The 22,960-nt window shown below is 40.0% G+C and overlaps 1 protein-coding gene and 1 pseudogene across 10 annotated transcripts in view; both read left to right on the top strand.

Moving 5' to 3' along the window:
• The window catches only part of PPP1R42 (protein phosphatase 1 regulatory subunit 42), a 70,579-nt gene extending 48,912 nt beyond the window's left edge, over positions 1 to 21,667 (top strand). For 7 of the 10 annotated variants that reach the window (XM_078352573.1, XM_054246311.2, XM_054246314.2 and 4 more), the window contains one exon: positions 4,457 to 8,832. In XM_078352573.1, coding sequence (XP_078208699.1) covers positions 4,457 to 4,611 — 155 coding nt within the window. In that variant the 3' untranslated portion in view covers positions 4,612 to 8,832. Of the gene's footprint in view, positions 1 to 4,456; positions 8,833 to 21,536 lie in introns of those variants that run through there. The other 3 variants (XM_078352576.1, XM_078352575.1, XM_078352574.1) reach the window with 1 other exon arrangement.
• On the top strand, positions 17 to 4,447 carry LOC108588550 (U4/U6 small nuclear ribonucleoprotein Prp3 pseudogene; annotated as a pseudogene).
• Positions 21,668 to 22,960: the final 1,293 nt, after the last annotated feature.

Here is a 22,960-nt window from a genome sequence, read left to right as displayed (position 1 = left end):
CGGCCTCCATCTCTGAGGCTGAAGTTTGTGAGGTGTAGTATTGAGTCCCATTTGAGCTATTCCCTTTTTCCTGAAAAATGACACTAAGAAGGAGCTGGATGAGCTGAAACCATGGATATAGAAGGCAGTAAAGAGGGCACTGTGTTTCTTAGAGCCTGCAGTGGTCACAGCAGCATTAAACTGTGTGGGGTAGAGCACGTACAAGAAGATGGCAGCTGATAATCTGAAACCTTTTCTTGATTATTTTTACTCTCCGATTTGTGGATAAACTAAGGCTGTGGAGAAAGGCGGAAGCTCTAGGCATTCCAAGTGTAGCAGTGACAGGAGCAGAAAATGAGAGCTAAAGGAAGTGTTTGGTGATGACTCTTGAGATCAGGAGTAAAGAAGCGACGAATACCCCATTTTGAGGAGGTGGAAGAAGAGTCAGAGGTGATCCCTGGGTCTCCATCAGAGAGCCCTGGCATGCTGACTAAGCTCCAGATCAAACAGATGATGGAGCAGCAACACGACACATCGAGGAGAGGAAAAAACAGCTGAGCTTCATTAGCCCCTGTACATCTCAGCCAAAGACTCCTTCTTCCTCCCAACCAGAGTGACTTCCAATTGGCAACACTATTCAGCCCTTCTAGACTGCCACTTTCATGAATGATGCCATTGAGAAGGCAAGGAAAGCAGCTGAACTACAAGCTCATATCCAAGCCCGGCTGGCACTGAAGCCAGGACTCATCAGTAATGCCAACATGGTGGGTCTGGCTAATCTCCATGCCATAGGCATTGCTCCCCTGAAGATGGAGTTAAAAGACCAAATTAAACCTGCACCACTGATCCTAGATGAGCAAGGCACACTGTAGATGCAATAGGCAATGAGATTGAGCTGACACACTGCATCCCTACTCTGAAGGCCAATATTCGTGCTGTGAAGAGGGAACCATTGCAGCAACAGCTAAAATAAAAGCCATCAGAAGACATGGAGTCCAATACCTTTTTTGACCCCTGAGTCTCCATTGCCTCTTCTCAGAGACAGAGATGCAGTTTTAAATTCCATGACAAAGGCAAATTTGCAAAGATTGCTCAGCGATTAAGGACAAAGGCTCAACTGGAGAAGCTATAGGAGAGATTTCACAAGTAGCTCAAAAAACAGGCTTCCATACTTCAACTAGGCTTGCCCTCATTGCTCCTAAGAAGAAGCTAAAGGAAGGAGATATCCCTGAAATTGAGTGGTGGGACTCATATAATCCCCAGTGGCTTTGACCTTACAGAGGAAAATCCCAAGAGACCAGATTATTTTGGAATCACAAATCTTGTTAAACATCCAGCCCAGCTCAATCCTCCAGTCAACAATGACACACCAGTTATTCTGGGAGTATATCTTAACAAGAAGGAACAGAAATAAATTCGGAGACAAACAAGGAGGGAAGCACAGAAGAAACTACCAGAATAAGTCATGCTGGGCCTGATGCCTCCTCCAGAACCCAAAGTGAGAATTTCTAATTTGATGCAAGAATTAGGAACAGAAGCTGTTCAAGACCCCACGAAGGTAGAAGCCCATGTCAGAGCTCAGATGGCAAAAAGACAGAAAATGCATGAAGAGGCCAACACTACCTGAAAACTCATAGCAGAACAGAGAAAGGTCAAGAAAATTAAAAAGTTTAAGACATTTCACAGGGGGTACACATATCTGTATATAGAGTTAGAAATTTGAGCAACCCAGTCAACAAGTTCAAGACTGAGGCTGATGCTGGGCAGTTGTACCTGACAGGAGTGGTAATACTGCACAAGGATGTAACATGGTAGAAGTGGAAGGGGGCCCCAAGGCCCAGAAGAAATTTAAGCATCTTATGCTGCATCAGATAAAGTGGGATGAACATACATCTAACATAAAAGGAGATGATGAGGAGGAATCCGATGAAGAAACTGTGAAGAAAACCAACAGATATGTAGTAGTCTGGGAGGGTACAGCCAAAGACTGGAGCTTTGGAGAGATGAAGTTTAAACAGTGTCCTACAGAGAACACGGCTCGTGAGCATTTCAAAAAGCATGGGGCTGAACACTACTGGGAAATTGCACTGAGTGAATCTGTTTTAGAGTCCACTGATAGAGACTACTGTGAGCTCTTGCCTCTCCCCAGTTGCCTTTGTCTCATCAGTCCTCTCACTTACTGTGTTTCCCAATCCACTCCCACTTGTTTGTGTGATCTCAGAACTGTGCCAAGCAGACACTGGGACAAAGGGAGAATATCTTCCTCCTTTCTCGAATCAGCCTGGTGTTGCCCTTTATTCCCTTTGTATGCATATGATTAAAGAGTTATTTTTTTGAATAAATCAATAATTTAAAAAAGAATGGCCTCTAATGTAAAGTTATAAGTACTAAGGTGTGTGACAATTTCTTATGGTTTGGAGAGTGCTATCTTGTTCAGTGAAAAAAAACTACATGAAATAAGATATGAAGACAATTTTACTTCTAGATTCTATGGTTCTAGTTTATATTTTCTGCTTCAACATTTTATTTTGTACTTTGGGTATAACACAGTATTATGGCTCATGTTTAAGTGGTAGTGTTAACATTTTCAGTAGTATGACCAATATTTTATCAGAATATTGTCATTATCCCTGAAAGAATGTATGATCTAGGCTGGGCACAGTGGCTCACACCTGTAATCCCAGCACTTTGGGAAGCCAAGGCGGGCAGGTCATTTGAGGTCGGGAGTTCAAACCAGCCTGACCAACGTGGAGAAACTCCATCTCTACTAAAAGTACAAAAAATTAGCTGGGCTTCGTGGCGCATGCCTGTAATCCCAGCTACTCGGGAGGCTGAGGCAGGAGAATCACTTGAACCTGGGAGGCAGACATTGTGGTGAGCCAAGATCATGCCATTGCACTCCAGCCTGGGCAGCAAAAACAAAACTCCATCTGAAAAAGAAAAAAAAAAAGAATGTGTGATCTAATAAATTTTATTATATTCTTTCCGTATTCTGGGATCTAGTAGAAGACATTACATGGATAATGAGAGAAAATATCTAATTTTCAAAACTACTATACAAAAATTTTATTAGAAAAAAATCTATCAAGCAGAGTCCTATAGAAAGAAAGAAAAAAATTAAGAAAAAAAATCATCCTTATATTAAATGAAGGCTATCTGTGTTTATGTAATTAAATAAATATAGGCAATATAAAATATCCTATAATAAGGGAATTGTTCAATATTTTATAGGATATTCATAAACAATAGAGGAAGCCATTGAAAACTGTTTAAGGAAAGACATGGTGAAATATTCACAATACAATATTTAAAAACAGGATGCAAAACTAATATAGAGGATTCCAACTTTATATACATATATAGAAAATAAAAACATGCTAAGAAATATACAAAAATGTTATCAGTGATTCTTTCTCATTGGGGAATAATACTTTTTATTTTTTGTGTGTTTTCTAAATGTCTTACAACAAACAAAAATTATTTGTATAATTTATGAAGCTCAATTTCTATCACACCTCTGTAATCCCAGCACTTTTGGAAGCCAAGGTGAGAGGATTGCCTGAGGCCAAGAATACAGGAGCAGCGTGAGCAACATAGTGAGATCCCATCTCTACAAAAAAAAATGTTTTTAATTATCCAGGCATGGTGGCAAATGGCTATAGTTCTAGCTACTCGGTTGGTTAAGGCAGGAGGATCACTTAAGCTGAGGAGTTTTGAGGTTGCAGTGAGCTAAGATCATGCCACTGCACTCTAGCCTGGGTGACAGAGTGAGATCCTGGCTCAAAAATAAATAAATAAACAAACAAACATAGTAAGTAATAATAAATTAATAAAAAAGTAATAATAAATAAATAAACAGACACAGTGGCTCATGCCTGAAATTCTAGCACTTTGGGAGGTTAAAACAGGCGGATTGCTTGAGCTCAGGAGTTCCTGGCCAGCCTGGGCAACATGGCAAGACATTGTCTTCACTAAAAACACAAAGAAATAGCTGGGGAAAGAAACACACCCACGGTCCCAGTTACTCGGGAGACTGAGGTGTGAGATCGCTTGAGCCCCAGGGGACAGAAGTTACTGTAAGCCAAGATCACTCCATGCACTCCAGCCTGGATGACAGAGCGAGACCTTATCTCAAACACACACACACACACACACACACACACACACACACACACACACACAAAACAAGAAGAAGAAGGGGTATCAATGATAATTACAGAGACTTCTAATGTTTTATTTAATTATATTTCCATTGTTTATAACAAGCACACATTCTTTTTGGAATTAAAAAAATGTAAAAATAAATAAAACCACAACAAAAGTACATATATTGTGTTATTAAGGTATTTTGAAAACAAATTTATTTCAGTCTATGATGTAACTTAAATTTCTGTGCTCTGAACCAGAAGTGCGTATTTTGACTTGTGTTTATATGTATATATTGTATTTTTTAAGACATATGTATATTTTTCTCCAGAATTTCTTGATGGAAAAGAAATTAAAAATATAGAAAGACAATTCCTGATGAATTGGAAAGCATCCAAAGATGCCAAGAAAATCAGCAAAAAAAGGAGCAGTAAAAATGAGGATGCAAGCAACTTGTTCATAAGGAAGCACTCTGTCACTCATTAGCTGACCACTCTTATAGCAAAGGGAATATTCTAAGCAACAAAAAAATGCCAACAAATAAAATGGTTTTTGCTTAGTATTTTTTTGTTTGTTTTATGGGGTTTTTTAAAAACTGATTTACTTAGTTGTACATAAAGATAAGTACAATTTGTCTTGTATTGGAAATTTTACCTATAATGTTTATATATGAAAATGGAAGCACTCTGAACAAAAGCTGTGTGTGATTTTGTGTAAACATAGAGCCACGAGGGTGGGGAAAGATGTATAATTTTATATCTGGCAAAAGTGCATCATACCAGCTATGTAAATTGTGAAACCTAAGCCACTAGTATATTTGTTTAGTAACAGTGCAAAAAGTCTGGATGTGGTGGCTCACGCCTGTAATCCCAGCACTTTGGGAGGCTGAGGAGGGTGGTACACCTGAGGTCAGGAGTTCAGGACCATCCTGGCCAACATGATGAAACTTCATCTCTACTAAAAAACCAAAAAATTAGCCAGGCATGGTGGCGGGCACCTGTAATCCCAGCTACTTGGGAAGCTGAGGCAGGAGAATCGCTTGAACACAAGAGGCGAAGGTTGCAGTGAGCCAAGATTGTGCCATTGCACTCCAGCCTAGGCAACAAGAGCAAAACTCCATCTCAAAAAAAAAAAAGTGCAAAAATCACATTTTTCATCAGGATAGAAAATAACAATGTATTGGCCAGGCACAGTGGCTCACGCCTGTAGTCGCAGCACTTTGGGAGGCCAAGGCAAGAGGATCATGAGGTCCAGAGATGGAGACCATCCTGGCCAACATGGTGAAACCCCATCTCTACTAAAAATACAAAGATTAGCTGGCGTGGCAGCAGGTGCCTTTAGTCCCAGCTACTTGGGAGACTAAGGCAGGAGAATCACTTGAACCCAGGAGGTGGAAGATGCAGTGAGCCCAGATCATGCCACTGCACTCCAGCCTGGTGACAGGGCGAGACTCCATCTCAAAAAACAAAACAAAACTGAAAAAAATGCAGATGTAGTTACATCTGCAGACTGTACCCCTTCTTATGCACATACCCCAACAACTGAATGTTTTGATTATAATATACCTAAAGTTGTGTTACAAAGGACATACCAACCTCCTTTGCCTAACTAATGTGACAAAATGTAACTAAGAGTAATGTGTAAGTTATCTTTATTTTGGAACATCCAAGAACTGACTAGTCTGGCTGGGCTCAGTGGCTCATACTTTTAATCCCAGCACTTTGAGAGGCTGAGGCTGGTGGACCACCTAAGGTCAGGAGCTCCAGGCCATCTTGGCCAGCATGGTGAAACTCCATCTCTACAAAACATAAAAATTAGCCAGGCATGATGGCAGGTGCCTGTAATTCCAGCTACTTGGGAAGCTGAGACAGGAGAATTGCTTGAACCCAGAAGGTGGAGGTTGCAGTGAACTGAGATTCTGCCATTACATTCCAGCCTGGGAGACAGAGCAAGACTCTGTCTCAAAAAAGAAACAAAAGAAAAGAACTGACTAGTCACCGATTTTTTAGCCTATGATGTTGGAATGAGCCCCTTCCTCTTTTCCATGATAGAGTTTGATGCTAATGTTCTTGTTCTACAACTGATTAAGGGAGCAGATAAGGACACAGTGAAGGGGCTAAGCCAGGGGAATATGAAAAGGGAAATGGGGATGCTGTAGTGAGGCATTATGCACAGATAGCATATTGTAGGAGCTCTGTCATTCTAGGACAAGGTGTTTGACATGAGGAGGAACATGGGTGGAGAGGCATGGACCTCTAGTGATTTTGCCATATCATGTTCACTGAATACTATAGACCAAGCATGGTGGTTCACACCTGTAGTTCCAGCACTTTGGGAGGCTGAGGTAGGAAGATAGTTTGAGCCTAGGAGTTCAAGATCAGCTTAGGCAACACAGTGAGACCTCATCTATACAAAAACTATTTTAAAATTAGCCAGGCATGGTGGCATGTGCTTGTTGTCCCAGCCACTTGGGAAACTGAGGCAGGAGGATCACTTGAGCCTGGGAGATCAAGGCTGTAGTGAGCCATGATTGTGCCACTTCACTCCATCCTGGGCAACAGAGCAAGACCCCATCTGAAAAAAATAAAGAATATAAACTATGGAAGATTATTAGGTAGAATGGGACTTTCTTAGTTGACAATATACTCATGAGTATATTGCAATATACTGTGTTGCAATGTGAATTTCTCAAGATCTGAAACTTCTAAAATAATCAGAAAGCATTTTTCCTCTATTCATTGCTGGCTGGCTGTGAAGGGCAGAACTAGACCTAGGGTAAGGATTCTAGTATTTTACATATTTTCAGTATTACACCAAAGATGTCACCTTTTTACTATTTAATACTAGCCCTCACCCCAGAATTGGGCCAATTCTAAAAATAATGTAGTTTCTTTCATATTAACAGATTTTGAAAATTCTTCCTAATTTAGGAGCAACTATATTAATTGTTAACATCAATGAAATTTTACAAAATAATACTGTCTTTAAATTTCGAACTTTAAAAAAATTGTAGTCAACTAACCAAAGCAATCTATACAATGCAATCCCTATAAAAACTACATTCTTCACAGAAATAGAAAAAAAATTACTAAAATGTATATGGAACCACAAAGAACCCCAAAGAACCAAAGCAATCCTGAACAAAACCAACAAAGCCAGAAGATTCAAGATATATTACACTACTAGACTTCAAGATATATTACAAAGCTATAGTAACCAAAATACCATGGTATTGGTATAAAAACAGAAACATAGACCAGTAGAACAGAATAGAGATCCCAGAAACCAATCCACTTATCTATAGCCAACTAATTTTTGGCAAAGGTGCCAAGGACATACATTGGATCACAGCTCACTACAGCCTCAATCTCCCAGGTTCAAATGATCCTCATGCCTCAGCCTCCCAAGTAGCAGAGATGATGGGTGTGTTCCAACATGCCCAGCTAATTTTAAAATATTATTTGTAGAGATGAGGTCTCACTGTGTTGCCCAGACTAATCTTGAACTCCTAGGCTCAAGCTATCCTCCTCTTCAATAAATGGTGATTGGAAAACTGGATATCCACATGCAGAGGAACGAAACTAGATCCCCAGCTCTCACTCTACGCAAAAATCAACTCAATATGAATCAAAGGCCTAAATGTAAGACCTGAAACTATAAAACTACTAAAAGAAAACATAGAGGAAATGCTTCAGGACATTGATCTGGAAAAAGATTTTATAATAGGACCTCAAAAGCACAAGCAATGAGAACAAAAACAAACAAATGGGATTATATCAAACTAAAAAGCTTCTGCCCAGCAAAGGAAACAAGAGTGAAAAGACAACATAAGAATGGGAAAAAATATCTGTAAAGTATTCATCTGACAGGATTATTACTGAGAATATACAAGGAACTGAAACATCTCAACAGCAAAAAAAACAACAACCAACAATCCAGTTTTTAAATGGGCAAAGGATCTGAACAGACATTTCTCAAAAGAAGACATACAAATGGACAACAAATATAAGAAAAATATGCCCAATATCCCTAATCATCAGGGATGCAAATCAAAACCACAATGAGGTATTGTCTCATCCCAGTTAAGATGGCTATTAACAAAAAGACAAAAAAATAATAACAGCTGGCCTGTTAATGGTGGCTCACACCTGTAATCCCAGCATTTTGGGAGGCTAAGGTGGGTCAGGAGTTCAAAAGCAGCCTGGCCAACACAGTGAAACCCTGTCTCTACTAAAAACACAAAAATTAGCAAAGTGTGGTGTTGCACACCTGCAATCCCAGCTACTTGGGAGGTTGAGGCACAAGAATTGCTTGAACCCAGGAGGTAGAGGTTGGCAATGAGCTGAGACTGCACCACTGCACTCTAGCCTGGGTGACAGAGTGAGACATAATCTCAAAAAAAAAAAAAAAAAGCTGATGATATTGTTTGGCTGTGTCCCACCCAAATCTCATCTTGAACTTTAGCTCCCATAATTCCCATGTGTTGTGGGAGGGACTGGTGGGAGATAATTGAATTATGGGGGCTGTTTCCCCCATACTGTTCTTGAGATCTGATGATTTTATAAGGGGTTTCCCCTTTTGCTTGGCTCTCATTCTCTCTTGTCTGCCACTATGTAAGATGTGCTTTTCACCTTCTGCCATGATTGTGAGTCCACCCCAGCCACGTGGAACTGTGAGTCCATTAAATCTCGTTTTCTTTATAAATTACCCAGTCTCAGTGATGTCTTTATCAGCAGCATGAAAATGAACTAATACAGCTGGTGAGGACACAGAGAAAAGGGAGTTCTCTTATACACTATTGGTGGGAATGTAAAGTTGTACAACCACTATGGAGAACAGTGTGGAGGTTCCTCAAAAAACTACAAATAGGGGACTGGACGTGGTGGCTTACATCTGTAATCCAGGTACTTTTGGAGGCCAAGGCAGGAGTATCAATTGAGACTAGGAGATCAAGATGAGCCTGGGCAACAAAGCAAGACACCATCTCTTTTTAAAATTAGCTCAGTATGGTAGTACACATCTGTAGTCCCAGCTACTCAGGAGGCTGAGGCCAGAGGATGGCTTGAGCCCAGGAGTTTGAGGCTGCAGTGAGCTATGATCAAGCCACTGCACTCCTATCTGGACAACAGAGCAAGACCCTGCCTCTTGGAAAAAAAAAAAAAAAAGCAAAGCAAAACAAAAAACCTACAAATAGAACTACCAGATGTTCCTTGAATTTAAAAATAAAATTCAAAAAAAAAAAGAAAAAAAAATTCATGAGACTACCATGAAATAAAAATAAAAAATAAAAAAAAAGAAAAGAAAAAGAAAATTCCTGGCCGGGTTCAGTGGCTCAAGCCTATAATCCCAGCACTTTGGGAGGCCAAGACCGGCAGATCACAAGGTCAGGAGTTTGAGACCAGCCTAGCCAACATGGTGAAACCCATCTGTACTAAAAATACAAAAATTAGCCAGGCATGGTGGCGGGTGCCTGGAGTCCCAGCTACTTGGGAGGCTGAGGCAGGAAAATTGCTCGAACCCAGGAGGTGGAGGTTGCAGTGAGCTGAGATTGCACCACTGCACTCCATCCAGGGTGAGGAGAGAGCAAGACTCCATCACTAAATAAATAAATAAAAATTTTCTTGAATTTAAAAAAAAGAAGAACTACCATATAATCTATGAGTCCCACTACTGGCCATCTATTTAAAGGTAAAGAAATCAGGATATCAAGGAGACATCCATACCCTCATATTTGTTGCAGGAGTATTCACAACAGCCAATATACAGAATCACCCTAAGTGTCCAACAACAGATGAATGGGTTTTTTAAAAAATGTGGTATATATACATAATGGAATACTATTCAACTATCAATAAGAATGAACTCCTGTTATTCACAACAACAATGGATGGAAACAGAGGACATTATGTTAAGTGAAATAAGCCAGGAACAGAAAAAGTGAAACAGTGCATGTTCTCACTCATCTGTGGAAGCTAAAAAAAAAAAAGGCCGGTGCAGTGGGTCACATCTGTAATCCCAGCACTTTGGGAGGCCGAGGCAGGCAGATCACAAGGTCAAGAGATAGAGACTATCCTAGCCAACATGGTTAAAAGCTGTCTCTAGTAAAAATACAAAAATTAGCTGGGCATGGTGGTGTGCACCTGTAGTCCCAGCTACTCAGGAAGCTGACGCAGGACAATAGCTTGAACCCTAGAGGCAGAGGTTGCAGTGAGCCGAGATCGCACCACTGCACTCCACCCTGGTGACAGAGTGAGACTCCATCTCAAAAAAAAAAAAAAAACACAAAAGTTAATCTCATAGAAGTAAAAAGCAGAAAGAGGATAATACAGGCTGGGAAGGGAAGAGGGGAATAAGGCAAGGGAAAAGAGAGATTTGGTAAAGGTTATAAAATTACAGCCAGATAGGAGGAATACATTTTAGTGTCGTACAGCAGCTGTCCCCAGCCTCTGTAGCACCAGCAACTGGTTTTGTGGAAGACAATTTTTCCATGGACCAGAGGTATGGTGTAAGAGGGCAGATTGTTCTGGAATTATACAAGTTCATTACATTTATTGTGTACTTTATTTCTATTAATATTACATTATAATATATAATGAAATAGTTATACAATTCACCATAATGTAGAGTCAGTTCCCTGAGCTTTTTTCCCTGCAACTAGGTGATCCTATCTGGGAGCAAAAGGAGATAGTGACAGATAATCAGGCATTAGATTCTCATAAGGAGCTCACAACCTAGATCCCTCACATGTGCAGTTCACAACAGGGTTCGTGTTTCTATAAGAAGCTAATGCTGCAGCAGATCTGACAGGAGGCAAAGCTCAGGTGGTAATTCAAGTGATGGAGAGCAGCTGTAAATATAGATGAAGCTACACTAACTCACCTGCCACTCACCTTCTGCTGTGCGACCCAGTGCCTAATAGGCCACAGACCAGAACCATGGGGGTTGGGGACCCCTGTTCTACAGCACTATAGGATGACCATATTTAACAATCATATATAGTTTCAAACACCTAGAAGTAGAATATTGAATGTTTCCAACACAAAGAAATGATAAATGTTTGAGATGATGGATATGCTAATTACCCTGATTTGATCACTATACATTATATGTATTGCAACATAACTATGTATCCTATAAATATGTACAATTATGTCTCAACTAAATTTTTTTAAATGAGTAATTTAATTTTCTAAAAACTTATTATTAATAAATCCTTATTAATCTCTTATAATCTAGTGTGAGCCCCAACTAACACTAGCATAAACAATCTTTTTGGTTTTTTTTTTGGAGATAGAGTCTGTCACCCAGGCTGGAGTGCAGTGGCACAATCTCGGTTCATTGCAACCTCTGCCTCCCAGGTTCAAGAGATTCTCCTGCCTCAGCCTCCCAAGTAACTGGGATTACAGGTGTGCACCACTACACCTGACTAATTTTTGTATTTTTAGTAGAGGTGGGATTTTTACCATGTTGGCCAAGCTGGTCTTGAACTCCTGAACTCAAGTGACCCACCTGCCTCAGCCTCCCAAAGTTCTGGGATTACAGGTGTGAGCCACTGCACCCAGCCCAAAAACAATCTTTAAAGTCATATAGATAAATTAACAACAAGCTATCTGAAAAGAAATTAGGAAAATAATCCCATTTACAATAACAACAAGAGAATAAAATACCCAGGAAGAAACTGAATTGAGATGAAAGATTTATATGCTGAAAACTACAAAATATTGATGAAAGAAATTAAACAAGACATCTCCTGCAATGTCTGCTTATAAATTTTAAAAGATATGAAACAAGACACAAATGAAAAGACACCTCATGTTCAAGAGTTAGAAGACTCAATATTGTTAAAATATCCATAAGACCAAAGTGATCTACAGATTCAATGCAATTTCTATCCAAATTCCAATGACATTTTTAATAGAAATAGAAAAAAGCAATTCTAAAATTCATATGGAACCACTAAAGACCATAAATAGTCAAATTAATCTTAAGAATGAAGAACAAAGCTGAAGGTATAACATTTCCTAATTTTGAAATATATTACACAGCTGGGCTCGGTGGTTCACACTTGTAATCCCAGCACTTTGGGAGGCCGAGGTGGGCGGATCATGAGGTCAAGAGTTGGAGACCAGCCTGACCAACAAGGTAAAACCCTGTCTCTACTAAAAATACAAAAATTAGCCAGGTGTGGTGGCACACAACTGTAATCCCAGCTACTCAGGAGGCTGAAGCAGGAGAATCACCTGAACCCAGGAGGCAGAGGTTGCAGTGAGCCAAGATCACAACACTGCACTCTAAAGCAATAATGCTCTACTTAGAAATTCACTTCAATTTGGTGGGAATTTAGAAAAATTCAAGATGTGGAAATATGTGATATGTAAGCAATTTTTATAACTAAAAAGGAGCTAGAAGAAAGAATAAAAAAATACTACGAATTTCAATTTTTTTTTTTTGAGACGGAGTCTTGCTCTGTCGCCAGGCTGGAGTGCAGTGGCGCAATCGCAGCTCACTGCAACCTCTGCCTACCGGTTTCAAGCGATTCTTCCGCCTCAGCCTCCAGAGTAGCTGGGACCACAGGCACGTGCTACCATGCCCGGCTATTTTTTGTATTTTTAGTAGAGACGGGGTTTCACCATGTTGGCCAGGATGGACTCGATTTCTTGACCTCGTGATCTGCCAACCTCGGCTTCCCAAAGTGCTGGGATTACAGGCGTGAGCTGTCGCGCCCGGCCAAATTTCAAAAATTTTAAAGGAGTACTCAAATAGATTACACAATTTACTATATTGAAAAATGGTCTCGGCTGGGTATGGTGGCTCACGCCTGTAACCCCAGCACTTTGGGAGGCCCAGGCGGGTGGACTACTTGAGGTCAAAGGTGGTGAAACCCTGTCTCTGCTAATAATACAAAAATCAACCGGGCGTGTGGCGGGCACCTGTAATCCCAGCTTCTCAGAGGCTGAGGCAGCAGAATTGCTTGAACTGGCAGGCAGAGGTTGCAGTGAACTGAGATTGTGCCACTGCACTCCAGCCTGCACTCCACTCTGTCTCAAAAGAAAAATGGTCTCTAAAGTCAATTAAAATTAAATTTAAAGTGAACACTGACTAGCTGCAGCAGAAAATTTTCTGAGCTTTTCCAGAAGTACTTGGTTATTATTCCTTGGCCATTTGTAGGTGCTCCTTCCCCTTGCCCATGTTTGACATCTCCATCCAAACAGACAGTACACATCTGGAACTCTCAGGCTTAAAAGCAGTGACATCCCTATATATCTGTATGTAATATACAATAACCCTATCCTTTTGTATATGTCCAATAGCATATTATATGCTCTTTATGCAAAGACTATTTATTATGGTGCAAGAGAAAGGGAAAACACAAATTAAAATCTAGAAAATATACTATGTATTTTCAAAATCTACAGTATACCTACCTTTCAGATCTTTAGAAGAGTTAAGATGATCCTTTTAAAGGCACCTCTGTACAATACACTGTAAGGGAACAAGAATTCTTAAAAATATAGTAATAATTTTTGTACTTCCTAATCTTTTACATATTTTTGATAGCCTTGTAAATTTGGAGCTCTATATTGGGGATTATGGTAAAATTATAGGAATTATTATAACCTCTAACTTCAAGGATCTTAATTTAAAAATCGAATCCTGAGTATAGCCATATAGCTATATAACACAAAATTGTAAACATACTTTAATACCTTAATAAAATCCGAAATATACACACTTTTTCTTTTTTTTTTTTTTTTTGAGACGGATTTTCTTTCTTGTTGCCCAGGCTGGTGTGCAATGGCAGAATCTCAGGGTTCGGCCCACCGCAACCTCTGCCTCCAGGTTCAAGCAGTTCTCCTGCCTCAGCCTCCTGAGTAGCTGGGATTATAGACATGTGCCACCATGCCCAGCTAATTTTGCATTTTTAGTACAGACAAGGTTTCTCCACATTGGTCAAGCTGGTCTTGAACTCCTGGCCTCAGGAGATCTGCCCACCTCAGCTTCCCAAAGTTCTGGGATTACAGGTGTGAGCCACCACACCTCGCCTATAGGCACATCTTTTAGCACCTACTTTTATAAAAGCACTTCTATAGAAAAATTAATGTATTCATTTAATAAACATGTATTAAGCACCTTGAATGTGTCCCAGAATATGCCAGCCACTGTGAATTAGAGGTGAACAGGACTGTCCTCACTTAAAAGGAAATTACTGCTGGAAAGGGAGGAGGATCTGAAAGCAGGTAAATGATGTGGAATGTTAAGTTCCAGAACAAAAGTATGGATGTATCCCCAAAACTAATCATGACTTATTTACTCCCTACAAGTTAAACAATTTGAAAATACAAACTAACTCAGAACAGTAAGATTAAGGGGAGTTAATATTCATATTAATGTTGGCATGCCCATTTTGCTTATAAGAGTTGGCCATGAACTTTATCGGTTTTTTTGTATGAAAGTCTGTGCTATTTTATTTTGGGTTATTAATTTTATTACTAGTTTTACTGTGTATTCATTTAGCTTTATTTAATTTTTAGATAATCTAATACTGTTATACCCTTTTACAATTTAGTTATTAGTTTCAAAGCAGAATGCTTTTAATTCTTTGTGTGCTACAGGTAACTTTGAAGCAATGTATCACATAGTTCCTGTTTATTACCCACAGGTGGGTAAGCCAAGATTAGTCTTTTTCTCTGAAATACAGAGATACCCTGTAAATGGAAATGCATCTCCAGAAAGTTCCTGAGAAGATTACACTAAAATTATTAAAGATATGGGGTAGGTTGTTTCAAATACTTACATGACTTTATCTTTTTGGTGAGTAGGAGACATCCTCACAGTAAACACAGAGGAACAGAGGCCATCCAATCTGTCTCCTAGTTCTTTGTTCTCAATCCTTTTTGGTGAAAGAAAGAGAGAGAGAGAGAGAGAGAGAGAGAGAGAGAGAGAGAGAGAGAGAGAGAGAGGAGAGAGAGAGGAGAGAGAGAGAGAGAGAGAAAGAGGAGAGAGAGAGAGAGAGGAGAGAGAGAGAGGAGAGAGGGGGGAGAAGAAAAAGAAAAAGAAAGAAAGAAAGAAAGAAAGAAAGAAAGAAAGAAAGAAAGAAAGAAAGAAAGAAAGAAAGAAAGAAAGAGAGAGAGAAGAAAAGAAAAGAAAGAAAATTCATTGTTGGTCTGCCCAAACAGTCAGAAAGTTACTGTGGGAAGATCGTTTCTGGAAGAGTTGGGAGTTAGACTGGATACATCCACTGAGGTAGGGTAGAGGACTCAGGAAAATCCCGGAGGCAGAGGTTAAGATGTCTCAATGATCAGGGATTCTGTCAAAAGAGTCCAAGGCCCAGCTGATGATGAGTAGTCCACCAGTGGCTGGGTGACTGCAGAGCATATGGTTGTAGAAAGAAGTCCAGAGGACTACAGAATTAGGCTATTTTCACCACTCCACAAACCAAAGGTCTTTAAGTTATTGTCTCTGAGGGAGATGAAAGTTTCACCTGATGAGGAAAAAATTGCTTTTTGGTTTAAAAAGGTATTGCTTTGACGGAAAATAAACCAGAGCAGGGAGTGGTGGTTCACACCTGTAATCCCAGCATTTTGGGAAGCGTAGGTGGGTAGATCACTTTGGTCCAGGAGTTCAAGATCAACCCGGCCAACATGGAGAAACCCTTCTCTACAAAAAAATACAAAAATTAGCTGGGCATGGTGGTCCATGCCTGTAGTCCTAGCTACTTAGGAGGCTGAGGTGGGAGGATTACTTGAGCCTGGAAGATAGAGGTTGCAATGAACTGAGATCTTTCGACCGCACTTCAGCCTAGGCAACAGAGTGGGACCCCATCTCAATAAATTAAATAAATAAATACACATACCAGAAAGTAACTTCAATTACATATAAAACATTAGACATCTGCCATATGCTGGGACACACTGAATGTAAAAACTCAAATGAGGCGGAGCACGGTGGTTCACACCTGTAATCCCAGCACTTTGGGAGGCCAAGGTGGGCGGATCACGAGGTCAAGAGATCAAGACCTTCCTGGCTAACATGGTGAAACCCACATCTCTACTAAAAATACAAAAATTAGCTGGGCGAGGTGGCACACGCCTATAGTCCCAGATACTGGGGAGGCTGAGGCAAGGGAGTTGCTTGAACCCAGGAGGCAGAGGTTTCAGTGAGCTGAGATTGGGTCACCGCACTCCAGCCTGGCAACAGAGCGAGACTCCATCTCAAAAACAAAACAAGCAAACGAAAAACTCAAATGAGATAATGCTGATCTCAAATATTTTGCCATAAGTTGGGGAGTCAAATATAATACGATTACTCTATAGCATGACAAATGCTAAGGGCTTTAAAAACCAGATCCTAACACATCTTGTAAATGTTTCATTAAACTTATTTTTTCATTAATAATCAATATGATGATTATTCTATTGATCTTTCCAACCGTATCAGATTAGTCATAACAATATACTAAAGGCTATAGCATATTTCATTGAGAAATTAAACAGAGTCAGAGGACATACTTTGGAATAGTTTTCCTTTTTCCAGAACTGCCTGCTGAAGGTCAAGTGGGTTTATCATGAGACCCTCTTTGCAGGGTCCCATCAAGAGATGATGATTTAGCATTGCCTAGCAGAGCCCACGTCAAGAAGCCCTGTGAACATTACTGCTGCGCTGTCCTACCTCTATTCCCTGCAGAGTGGCTCAGGCTTGCCGGGATGTGGTCTTAGGAGAGAGAAGGTCTGTGGGTATGGAAAATGCTTTTTTGGGGGAGAAGTGAAAGGATATGCAGGGGGTCCTCATTTTGGCCTTGCCTCCTCTCCATTCACAATAAAACAGGAGATGTGTGAGACATTTATTGCTTATGTCCCTTGTCATTACCAAACCATTGCCTGCCTGTCCATAGCACCCTAACATTTCTTAAAGATTTACACAACTGTTATCAATTCCCAAACAGTGTTCTTAAGTTTTATTTATTTGCCAAGCATTTTGAAAAATTTTGCTAGTATATCATCAAGGTAGAAACAAACAATAAAAATGCACACAGCCTCAGAACACAATGTTGATGAATTCTATATGTTACCACATACATTGTTAGAAAAATATCGAGCTCTGGCCCATTCCCCATCTCTGCTAAAAATACAAAGATTAGCTGGACGTGGTGGCACATTCCTGTAGTCCCAGCTACTTGGGAGGCTGAAGCAGGAAAACTGCTTGAACCCGGGAGGTGGAGGTTGCAGTGAGCCGAGATCATGCCACTGCACTCCAGCCTGGCGACACAGTGAGACTCTATCTCAAAAAAAAAAGAAAAAAGCAACCGTTTGCCTTAATTACTTTAAGGGAGAGAATGAGCTTGCAACAGCAGCTGTGTCCCTATACTCTATGTTTAATATTCAAGGTGGGGAACATGCTCAGAGGTGGAAATAAGCTTATAGTGCATCTTCCAAAAGGCTAAAGGTATGTGCCCCACACTCCTTTAGGGTTCTACACACTGGAGGCTGTGCCTGTATCCTATGTGGAACCAGTGAAGCAACATCTGTCCAAAGACAGGGGAATGTTTTCCACCTCTTTTATAAATGCGTGCAATCTGTGCTCATGTATATTTATACAAGCCTGCTTTCCCTACTGGGAGGAAAAAGTCAGACTCATTGACGTTGTTTTTGACCCTCAAACTGAACTTGATACTATCAATGTACACTTTAATTAAAGATTAGGTCAAACCTATTTTTTATTTAAAGGCTGATTCTGAACAAATGCCTTCACTGTTCAATTTAAAAAACTATGGTATTAAACAAACAAAAAAGTACACATTATTGCTTCTTTCTGTGTTTGTCACAGTAAATACTTCTGACAGATGTTTCCTCTCTTTGCAAACATGCTAGGAGGTGCTTGAGCCTTAGTAATTTAAAATAGACATTAAATGCATTTATATATTGCATATAAGATCCATGGAGAATACTGTGTAGCACCATACAGTGAAAAAGAAATTGTTACTTGATTATTTAACTATCTTTCAAGACCAAGCAATGTTAATAGAGTCAATCCATCTCTTTTGTTAACGTAAAAATAATAACTTTCTAGCTGGGTAAAAATGCCCTTAATTTCAGATACCTTTAAGGAATGCTAATCACTGGGACCCTTAATTCACAGGAAATATTCACTGTATGTTATTTAACTAGTATGTTATTTAACTATTTCTAAAATACCTAGTATCCTTTGTCAGAATATGGAAGCATTAGGTTTCTTTGAATTAAAAAGTGAACTCGAATAACAGTTAAAAAAAACTTTCCTTCACCACTGTTAAGGTTATGTTTGAACAGTTGTAACAACATATCTATGAGCTTAGTAAAGAATTTTTAAAACTCAGATATTTTTAGTTACAAAACTCTAGGATGATGTTATATAAACTCACTTGCAAAGTTCAAAATGACTTTAATTTTGCTTTGTTAAATGTAACAGTCTATTTAATTTTATGTGCAAAATAAGCTTATGTGTATCAGTAATATAGATATAATGTTAATATTTTTATTTGCAGTTCTCAAAGAACCATTTTGAAATTAGGATACTCCCCTCCTTCCCAAAAAAGTGCAATAGTGGTAAGCAACATGGTTTTTTTAAGGCTAGGTGAGGTGGCTCATGCCTATAATGTCAGCACTTTGGGAAACTAACGAAGGAGAGAGGATTGCTTGAGGCCAGGAGTTTGAGGGCAGCCTCGGCAACACAGTGAGATCTCATCTCCATAAGAAAAAAAATAACCAGGTGTAATAGCATGTCTCTGTAGTTCCAGCTACTTGGGAGGCTAAGGTGGGAGGATTACTTGAGCCTAGGAGGTTGAGGCTGCAGTGAGCTGCAATTGTGCCACTGCACACCAGACTGAGCAACAGAGCAAGACCTTGTCTCAAAAAACAAAAACATTTTTTAGTTAAAACAGACTAGTTTTACTTAAAACAAGCTAGTTTTTGTGACTTCTAGTCTCAACTCTGTCAATGTTTTACTCTGTTAACAAGTTATATAAGACCTAATTTAAAAGAATTATATTATTTTCCATTTTTAAATGCCTATATTTTGAAAGCTGAATCTTCATTATCCAAACAAATGTTAAAAGACAGTGGAACTCTTTTAAGAATACGATAAGCCCCATTTTATAGATGGGAAAATGAGGCTCGAAGAGGTACAATCAGAAGGACCCAAGGTCACACAGTTGCCATGAGCAGAGCTAGGACTTGAACACAGCTCACTGACTCCAATAACCGACCTCTCAAGTACTCTGCTGTGGACTCTCAAACAAAACTGCCCTTAGGAACAAGAAGGGATAGTAAGAGAGAACAGGTGAGGAGGTGATTAAAGTGAACTGGAAAGCACATGCAACTGTAGTTGTTTAGCTCCACAAGAGTGTGGCCAGATAAACATGCATCACACTAGCTGGCAAGTGAGATATCTCGATTATGAAATCATCTGATTTTTAAATATTTAACTTTTTCTTAAAAAATAACCTGCACTGGCTCACTCCTGTAATCTCAGCACTTTGCGAGGCCACGGCGGGCAGAAATCACGAGGTCAGGAGTTCGAGACCAGCCTGACCAACATGGTGAAACCCCGTCTCTACTAAAAATACAAAAGTTAGCTGGGCATGGTGGCTCATGCCACTATTCAAGAGGCTGAAGCAGGAGAATTGCTTAAACCAGGGAGGTGGAAGTTGCAGTGAGCCGAGATCGTGCCACTGCACTCCAGCCTGGGGAACAGAGTGATACTCCATCTCAAAAGAAAAAACAATCCGTGTACTAGAATGGGTAAAAAGAAAAAAAACAAAAACTGATAATGCTGGCTAGGATATGGAGCAACTGGAAGTCTCATGTACTACTGATTGGAATGCAAAAATAGTACAGACACTTTGGACAGTAGTTTGACATATTCTTTTATTTATGTATTTATCTTTTGAGAGACAAGGTCTCATTTTGTTGCCCAGGCCGGAGTGCAGTGGCTTAAACACAGCTCACTGCCCCCTCAACCTTCTGGGTTCAAGCAATCCTCCTGCCGCGACCTTTCCAAGTAGCTGAGACTACAGGCATGTACCACCATACCCATTTAATTTTTTTAATGTTTTGTAGAGACCAGGTCTCAATATATTGCCCAGGCTGGTCTCAAACTCGCACCTAAGCAGTTCTCTCACCTCTACCTCCCCAAGTGCTGGATTGCAGATGTGAACCACTGTACCCAGCCAGTTTGACATATTCTTATAACATTAAGCTGGGTGTGATAGTACATGCCTGTAGTCCCAGCTACTTGGGAGGCTAGGTTGGGAGAATCACTTGAACCCTGGAGTTCAAGCCTGCAGTGAGCTATGACGGCACCACTGCACTCCAGCCTGGGTGACAGAATGAGAGCCTCCTTAAAAAAAAAAAAAAAAAAAAAAAAAAAAAAACCACATTTTAACACATCTAGCAGCTATCAGTTCACTCCTGGTTATTTTCCCAAGTGAAATGAAAACATATTCACAAAAACCTGTAGCTGAAAATTTATAATATTATTAATAATCACCAAAAACTGGAAACAATCCAGAGGTGTTTCAGCTGAGGAATGGATAAACTGTGATACATCTATACAATAGAATACCATTCAGCAATACAAAGGAATAAACTAGTGATATAATCAACAATGTGGATCTCAAAAGCATTATGCTAAGTGAAAGAAACCAAACTCAAAAGGCTACACATACTATATAAAACGCTTCTATTTGTATGACTTTCTGGCAAAGGCAAAACTACAGAGACAGAAAACAGATCAGTAGCTGCCAGGAAATGGAGGTGGGAGAAAGGGTTGACTGCAAAGGGTCAGCACAAGATAATTCTGGAGAATGAGAGAAATGCTCTGTATCTTTATTGCATTGATGGTTACAAGACATATGTTTATGAAAGCTTGCTGAACTGGGTGAATTCACACTGAAAAGGGTGAACTTAACTATGTAAATTACAATTTAAACAATGAGGGAAATAGTTGAAAGGTGAAAAAAGTACCAATTAATCTATTGCTTTATATACATATAAAACACTTTTATATTAAAAACAAAATGAAATAAATTGATATGCATGACTATTTTGCATTATAAGGACAATCTGAGTGCAAAATATAAGAAGCCCCAGACACCTCAAATTTGCTTCATCCTAGACCTGGTCCACCTTTCCTCTAATATTCTTATTTCCATACCTCTCACAAATCATAGATTTTTCACATGCTTCACTTATATCAAGAGGAAAATCTTTGTTTCTGCTTCCTTTTTAAAGCCTGACAAGATTCACACAGTTCGGCGATGAATTGTTAGCTTTTAACATTATTAATGTGTCCTAGATTCTATATGTTTGCTACCTTTTCGGGATACTTTCATTCTTTTAATTTAATGCTTTTTTTCCCTCTCTATATAAATACAGGAATCTCTCTTCGAAGCAATCTGAAAGCTTGCTGACAAAAAATGATGTGCATGAATGTCACCCTCTCCATAACCCCAAAGAAAAAGACAATTTGTGGAATATGAGTAAATTCAGCCTCATGTGACAGAAAACCTTTGATTTTGTTTTTAACTTTATAGGACTAGGCAACAATATTTTTTGTGGGTTTGTAGCTTTATGGTATCTCATTATATAAGAAAAACTTTTAAGTTCTTGTTTGATTTGCTGCTTTATACAATTGGAAACTTTGCTTTCCACCTGTGAATTCAGGGACCTAGTTGATTTATTCCTCATTATATACAATTTGTTGGGAAAATATGTGTTTTTTCATTCAGCAATAGAAGCCCCTTCAATGGCGCGATCACAGTTGACTGCAGCCTCAACCTCCGAGGCTCATGAGATCCTCCCGTCTCAGCCTTCGGGGTAGCTGGGACTACAGATGTGAGCCACCGAACCGGGCCTCTTTTTGAATCAATAGAATTTTGGTGTGCTTCTTTCTAAAGTGTAAATCTAATTACAGTTATTGGATGGGAATTGAGATGAAAGCCTCAGTACCATTCTGATTCACTAATGTACTAAATCTGTGGGCCAGTACATCCAAATAGTGCCACTATTACTACTGACGGCTCGGTTACGGTAGTTCCAACTTAGAAATCTACTGGAAAGTATGAAATGATGGTGCATATACAAGAGTGCAGTTTCTTTGGAGACATTTTTAATTTGATATTCCATTTGACCCCAAAGAAGGTAAGAAATATCCTGTTCTTGGCTTGAGCCTGAGAGTTGGAGGCTGTGGTGAGTCGAGTTGGCACCACCGCACTCCAGCCTGGGCGACAGAGACCCTGTTTCAAACACACACAAAAAAACAGAAAATGTCCTATCTATTATGTGAATTTCTGGCATTGTTTCCAGTGTGTCCTAATTATGTTGCTAGAAAGTACTCAGATTTCACCTACGAAAACGACGGGTCCAGGACCTACAGAAACCGCCGCGGGTTGGGGCGGCCGGGGGCCCACGGCTTCCTGCCTTGGGGCGCAGCGCCCGCTTTCTAAAGAAGCCTGGGATCGGATCCCGCCCCGCTGCAAGTCACGCTTCCCGTGCGTCCACAAGCACACTACCAGAAAAGAACGTTATGTCCAAATAAAGAACGATGGCCCCCGCGGGGGCAGCGGAGGCGGCAAGTAGGGTCCGCCTCGGCGAGGAGCGCCCGCGATCCCAGGGCTGTCTGCTCCGGGAACTTCTTAAAGAATTACAGGCCGGGCGCGGTGGCTCAAGCCTGTAATCCCAGCACTTTGGGAGGCCGAGGCGGGTGGATCACGAGGTCAAGAGATCGAGACCATCCTGATCAACATGGTGAAACCCCGTCTCTACTAAAAATACAAAAAATTAGCTGGGCATGGTGGCGC

The sequence above is a fragment of the Callithrix jacchus genome, chromosome 16 (assembly GCF_049354715.1).
Source record: "Callithrix jacchus isolate 240 chromosome 16, calJac240_pri, whole genome shotgun sequence".
In the NCBI taxonomy this organism is placed as follows: Eukaryota; Metazoa; Chordata; class Mammalia; order Primates; family Cebidae; genus Callithrix; species Callithrix jacchus.
This window is presented reverse-complemented; position numbering and strand designations above follow the sequence as displayed.